The 7,361-nt window shown below is 36.1% G+C and overlaps 1 protein-coding gene across 1 annotated transcript in view; it reads left to right on the plus strand.

Annotated features, from left to right (window-relative positions):
• The window catches only part of trappc8 (trafficking protein particle complex subunit 8), an 88,563-nt gene that overhangs the window by 31,483 nt on the left and 49,719 nt on the right, over positions 1-7,361 (plus strand). Inside the window, exons 7-13 of the mRNA XM_079830767.1 lie at positions 1,740-1,824; positions 1,933-2,198; positions 5,192-5,307; positions 5,390-5,540; positions 5,685-5,785; positions 5,965-6,070; positions 6,312-6,443. Coding sequence (XP_079686893.1) covers positions 1,740-1,824; positions 1,933-2,198; positions 5,192-5,307; positions 5,390-5,540; positions 5,685-5,785; positions 5,965-6,070; positions 6,312-6,443 — 957 coding nt within the window. The remainder of the gene's footprint in view (positions 1-1,739; positions 1,825-1,932; positions 2,199-5,191; positions 5,308-5,389; positions 5,541-5,684; positions 5,786-5,964; positions 6,071-6,311; positions 6,444-7,361) is intronic.

Below are 7,361 nucleotides of genomic sequence, written 5' to 3' on the forward strand. Positions count from 1 at the left end.
GAAATCCTCCGACATTTGTCTTTTGAAATTCTCGTTTTAGACTTCTAATTCGTGACCTGTGTTTTGTTTTGCTCTATCCTCTGCACTTCCACTTTCGTCAATACGTCATGCGTCAGGTTAGGGGTTACTATGTCGCCGTAAATCCATGTGTACGGCCGTCTGTCGGAAGCTAGTTATTTTAGCTTAAAATATGGATATTTTTCTTACTCAAACGCATCCCTTCACTTCAGAAACCTTAATTAACCCCAACCCTAACCCCTTAAAAAAAAAAAAAAAATGTAATATATCTCCCGATTGTATTTGTCTGAAAGAAGAAAGTCAAATACACCTAGGATGGCTTGAGGGTGAGTAAATCATGGGGTAATTTTCATTTCAGGGTGAACTATCCCTTTAAGGGCCATTTATGGTAATTATCTTTTGGCACTACATCCTCTAATATTTTTATCTAGAGCAAAACAAGCTTCATTCAAGCCTTCTCTCTCATGCTAAAGAGGTTAAAGTGCAACATTAAGAGCTGCAGATGACATGGTTATTTTAACAACAGTAGCTGAAACACAGTGAGCTGCAAAATTGATTGATGCCGAAAATGAGAAGGCAGCAAATATAGTTATTTTTATCTGTCATGCATATATGAAAGCCAATTTAAGCCTGGTTAGTGATAACGTTTTTCATCTAAATTCAGCATTATTTATCAGCATGTTAAAAGTATTTCGTAATAAACAATGTTGTAATTGGGAAAATTGTTTGTAGATGACAAGGAAAGACAGCTTAAACTTTGAAATTACTAGTTAACTTTGTTTTCTGCTTATGATAAGGTTTTTTTTGTTGTTGTATTTTTCAAAATGTTTGTTTTAGTAGATACTTATTTTAAGCAAAATATAAAAATGGTCCAGACTTCAAGAGGAACAACCCTGAACCTCCATGCTGTATCTTTTCGGTCACATTCCTCCTGCCTTACATATGTATCTAAATATGAAAGTAACACTAGCTTGATATAACCTCTGATCTTACATTTTAATATTCATATCTAACTGGGCAATATTTTTTATTGGACTCTGAGGGTCCAATATCCTCATCTTCCATGACTATTTTGACTGTTTATGATTTTTTTTACAGTCTATGGCATACATCTTGCAAATCCAGGGTACAAATAATGTAATATTTTATTTCATATGTTTATTTTATGGTCCATGGTGGAAGACCACTTAAATATTTTACTCTAATACTAAAATAAATATTATACATAATAATGTACATTTTTATGGTGTTATTCCATCACAAATTGGTAATTAAATTTGATTTTTTTGTTATTATTATTATTATTATTATATTATAATTATTATTTTTCTATAATAACATTTTTTTCTTGAAGTAGCACATTTCAATAATTTAACAACACATTAGCATTACTTATTTATTTATTTATTTATTTTAATTTTACATTTTAATAATGGCTTGCTTGATTTTCATCAATTTTCATCAAACTCCAGTTTGGGAAACCCTGCTATAATATAATACTTTTATTTGCTATAATTTCTTTATTTTTTTATTTATCTGAAAACAGTGTGGTGAACTATTGGTAAATCTAAAATCTGTTTTGATTGCTATTTTAGAATATTGAAGTTAGAGAGTTGTCTGATATGAAAAATGTATAATGTAATGATTTGAATTTTAATTGAATTTTAAATTTGAAAAATTTGCCAAATTAAATGTTCCCCAACTCTGGTGATGTTTAATAGGAGCTGTATGAAGAAGCTGCAGTGAATAATGCAGTTGAAAACAACATCGGTGCAGAGGAAGATGGTCTTGATCCTTCAGTTAGAGGTTAGTCCATTCCAAATGAATCCCATTATCAGGGATTTTTGCTATAAACCTCATATTGATGAGAAATGTCGGTCTAATGTTAATTAGATGTTCCACTCATGTTTGCAGACGGCATCTCAGAGACTCATCCTCTGCAGCTGGACCAGCCCACTGATGCCGGTTACCCCAGCAACAACCCCAGTCAGTCTGTAAACAGTGTGGATGTGATGAAACCCCAAAAACAGGCCAGCTTGACCTCTCACAACCCCCCGACCCCTCGTGGAACCTGCCTGACCCTAAATGACCACGACCACATCCGGCAGTTTATCCAGGAGTTCACCTTCAGAGGATTACTGCCGCACATTGAGAAAAACATACGGCAACTAAATGACCAGGTATGTTAACACACACAAATTATATGTTAGATCTGGGTAGCGTCTTACATTTTAAAATCTCGAGGGAAGTTTTGTCCTGTCTGCAAGGCACGTAAACACGACAGTTAAGCGGCTTTTAGACAGAAAGCTTTTCTTTGTCACTCTTGGCATTCATTTTATGCATATTTGGCCCCACCTATTGTTGCGGGTGAATTATTGACATGTAAAAGTCAAGACCCTGAATATAAGACAAACACGTTTTTTCAGATGCATTTCTAAGAAATAAACATTGTCTTATATTCTGAACAATACGGTATATACTGTATTTGGGGAAAAGAAAAAGTTTGAGGTCTGAGATTTTAAATGTTTACACTCACTAAACCTGCATTTATTTGATCAAAAACACAGTAAAATTTTGAGAAAGAAATAATTAATTTTAAAATATATTTAATAAGAAAAAAATGTAATACTATGTGATCAAAGCTGAATTTTAAGCATCATTACTCCAGTCTTCAGTGTCGTTTTGATGTTGATTTACTGTATTTGCTGTTTTCGTTTTTTTAAATATGCATATCTTGGCTGCGTTCGTACATAATACATTCATCTAAGAGTACAAGCCAAGGATCTGTTAATATTTATTCGGAGTGTCTATTTACTCCAAGTGCAAATAGCGTGTCTTGTTGGCAAGTGCTATTCGCACTAGCTCCGCCTAACAATGCCTGGTTGGGCCAAACAAAAAACACGGATATTTCAACGTCTTAAGTGGGGCAGTCAGTAAAGCGGAAGGCTTAAAGGGTCACTTCAGTGGTTTAGCATTAGGCTTTGTATCAGTAGAAACCCGGTAGTATATTCAAATTATGGTACTTTCCCCCCTCATATCCCCCTGAGACGAGAGAATTATGCATTTTATTTCTGGAAAAATTTCTCAGATGACGCAAATATCGTCATCGTATATTTGCGTCATCAGAGGATTTTTGACCAGAGGCAAAGACTACAGCCACTAGATGGAGCTGTTCCGCATGTTTTCAACTCGCCCAGAATGTTTTCAGAATGTAACGTTAAGACAGACGGCCGAACGGACATTCATAATAACGGAGCGCGGTGCAGAGTAAAGTGAGTGTTTCAACTTTTCAATGAATTCCTGTGATAGTTTAGCTTCCATATGCGATCTGAAAACGTGCCAGACTGGCGCTTAACGTTACCTCTGCTCTTCGTGATGAAGGAAATCTGACACTGCTGCATCTGTGACATCACTTTCGTTCGGCTCACTCACACTTTATTGAAAACACGCGTTCAGTTTTTAATTGTAGTGTTTATTCTCTAACTGAACGAAATGATTGTATTACTATGGAGATCAAAACGACGGTGTACGGAGTGGCCTCGTAGGGCAGCGAAGCAAGTGCATTCTGGGAGTTGTTGTCTTTCATCCACATGAGACGACAATACAATTTCTGTCTTTTCTCAGTCTAGAAGGCACCAAATTCAAAAATAATTTCACATGTCTACTACATAAATGACCCAGTTTAAATACAAAGCTTAATGCTAAATCACTGAAGTTACCCTTTAAGGATCTAGGTTTTTCTAGGTCTTCTCTCTTTTCCCATCACATATCACATCGGAAAGGCATTTAATTTCAATAAACATTAAGAAAAGGTTCTAAAAGTGGAAAAAAAGTGCCTAACGAAATGTTTAATAATAATAAAAGCATTTATTGGGTAGGGGTAGGTGTAGGGAGGGCTTTTATTATCCCATTAAGGTGGCATCCATTTTAATAATATTAATAAATATAATAATTTACACTGTTATTATTGCATCCTGTTTATGTACAACAATACCAACGTGCAAATAGTAGCCTATGTACACTACAGGTAAAAAGTTTGGAAACTACTATTTTGATTGTTTTTGAAAGAAGTCTCCTGCTCACCAAGGCTGCATTTATGTTATTAAAAATACAAAAAAAGCTGTAATATTGTGAAATCTTATTAAAATGTAAAATAACTGTTTTATATTTGAATATATTTTAAAATGTAATTTATTCCTGTGATGCAAAGCTGAATTTGGAGCATCATTACTCCAGTCTTTAGTGTCACATGATCCTTCAGCAATCATTCTAATATGCTGATTTGATGCTCAAGAAACATTTATAATTATTATTATCAATGTTGAAAGCAGTTGTGTAAAATATATATATTTTTTTTTTACATTTTATCTGAAACAGAAAGCTTTTGTAACATTGTACTACCGTTCAAAAGTTTTGGTGTCGGTAAGATTTTTTTTTTTTTGGGAAAGAACTTAAAGAAATGAATACATTTATTCAGAAAGGATGCGTTAAATTGATCAAGTGACAGTATAGACATTTTTAATGTTGCAAAAGCTTTAGATTTCAGATAAATGCTGTTCTTTTGAACTTTCTATTCATTAAATAATCCTGGAAAAAATGTGTACACAACTGTTTTCAACATTGATAATAATAAATGTTTCTTGAGCAGCATATTAGAATGATTTCTGAAGGATCATGTGACTAAAGACTGGAGTAATGATGCTGAATCACAGAAATAAATTGCATTAAAATATATTCAAATAGAAACAAGTTATTTTAAATTGGATCAAATAAATGCAGCCTTGGTGAGCAGAAGAGACTTCTTTCAAAAACAATCAAAATAGTCCAGTTTCCAAACTTTTGACTGGTAGTGTATCTGTCAAAATAAAGTATAAATTGCATGTAATTACTATTTACACATATATTGCAAAGAACTGCTACTTTTTCATGGTGTAAATAGAATATATCACTATTTTCACTTTGTATGCTATTTCACTTAATAAATAGCATCTACAGCTATTTGCACTTAGTGTAAATATCATCCATCGCTAAGAAAATGTTATTTTCACTTAAATAGAATCTATTTGCTATTTACACTTGGTGTAAATAGCATCTATCACTATTTACACTTAGTCTAAATAGCATCTATTGCTATTTGCACTTAGTCTTCATCTTTCTTTATTTCCCTTTCTAGCTTGTCTCGAGAAAAGGTCTGAGCCGATCTCTTTTCTCCGCCACTAAGAAGTTGTTTGGTGGAGGGAAGGTCCCAGAGAAGAGTATTGCTGAGCTAAAGAACACTGCAGGGCTGCTGTAAGTGACCTGAAGAACACATGTCAATGTTTTTGTTGTTCTTTTATCCATCTCATCTGATTATTGGCTCTTGTGATTTCAGCTATCCCTCCGAGGCTCCAGAGCTTCAAATCAGGAAGATGGCCGACCTCTGCTTCCTAGTTCAGCACTATGAGCTGGCCTACAACTGCTACCACACTGCCAAGAAAGACTTCCTCTCCGACCAGGCCATGATGTATGCCGCGGGAGCGCTGGTGAGACGCACGCCAGAGTCGTAGCGCAGCTGCTGCTTGAAATAAGCTCCACAGATAGGGTCAATGGCATTGTTTGTGTGGTTATCAGAGTAATACTGTCTGAAAACGCCTCTGAGTGATTGGCTGGTACCTCTGTGTCTACAGGAGATGGCTGCTGTCGCTGCATTTCTGCAGAGCGGGGCAGCGAGGCCGTACCCAGCACACTACATGGACACAGCCATTCAGACATACAGAGACGTGTGCAAGTAAGAACAATAATATATATAAAAAAACTAATTTTAGTTGTTGCTTCTGTTTTTTGGCCAGACAGTTTATGTTGCTTAAATACTTGAGCACTTGATGAAAGGATCTTTTTTTTTTGCCTGTAAATGTTTTATGTATATAATGTGTGTAAGACGTAGTTTTTTTTGTTCTTGCGCCACAGAAACATGCTTTTGGCTGAGCGGTGTTGTCTTTTAAGTGCTGAGATTTTGAAGAGTCAGGCCAAATACTCCGATGCTGCCACACTTCTGATCAAGATGACCAGTGAGGTGAGCTCAAGTCCCTGTTGACACATCTACAACTGAAGAACTGAACCACATTTTTTTTGAGTAATTTCTTTGCCATTATCACCCATTAATTAGGCAACTGGTTCGTACAAGGTGCTTAAAGTGCTTGAAGTTGACAACATTTCAAATAAGAGGGCAAGTCCTGCCCCGAACTTAAGCTATTGGCCGAGCTGTTGTTTCTGTGTCATGCTGCTCACATAAAATTCACTTTACTTTCTAATAGGACTCTGACCTGCGGAGTGCACTCCTATTGGAGCAGGCGGCTCACTGCTTCATGAATATGCGCAGCCCCATGGTGAGGAAGTTTGCCTTCCACATGATACTGGCCGGTCATCGTTTCAGCAAAGCTGGACAGGTATGTCTGTAGACTCAGGAAACACACTTTCCTAAAATAGAAATCAAAGAATGGAAATAATGGGGGTCTTTAACAGTGAGGTTCCTTGGAGCCAAAAATGGTGAGAACCACTGCATTAAATGGACCAAGTGTTGAGATAATTGAAATATAGATTATCGAGACTTGCCAAAATTCCCGTTATTTTTAGTTATAGCTTCTTCAAAGTGAATGAAACCTGCATTGGACTATAGATTTTTCAGTCTTTAAGCATTTAAAGTCATTGCTCCCAATCATTTCCGCCATTAGTCAGTAATGATCAGGGCATAAATGCAGTTGAATAAGGTCACTGTGACCTCCTATATATACAGTGCCTATAGAAAGTCACCGTACCCTGTGATAATCTTCACCTTTTTTCACATTATAACCCTCATCATCAAAGTGAAAATAATATTTAAAAACATTCTGGAGGTTTATTACAAATTTGAAAACTAGAATAACAGGGTTGGAAAAGTCATCAGTCCCCTGATTTAATACTTCGTAGAGCCACCTTTTGCTTTTAATTACAGCCATTACACTTTTTTGGATATGTCTGTACTAGCTTTGCACACTTAGATTGGGGAATATTTGTCCATTCTTCCCTGCAGAATTGCTCAAGTTCAGTCAAACTCTGTGGTGAGCGGCAATGCACTGCTCTCTTAAAGTCCATCCACAGATGTTCTATCAGATTTAAGTCAGGGATCTGATTTGGCCACTCAAGGACATTCACCTTCCTATTCTTAAGCCATTACGTTGTTCTTTTGGCGTTATGTTTAGGATCACAGTCGTGTTGGAAGGTGAATGACCTGCCCATCTTCAGCTGTCTAGCAGAGGGACGCAGGTTTTCCTCAAGATTTTGGATGTACTTGGCAGCATCCATACTTATACAGGGTCAGATAAGGT

The sequence above is a fragment of the Gobio gobio genome (genome assembly GCF_949357685.1).
Source record: "Gobio gobio genome assembly, chromosome: 12".
In the NCBI taxonomy this organism is placed as follows: domain Eukaryota; kingdom Metazoa; phylum Chordata; class Actinopteri; order Cypriniformes; family Gobionidae; genus Gobio; species Gobio gobio.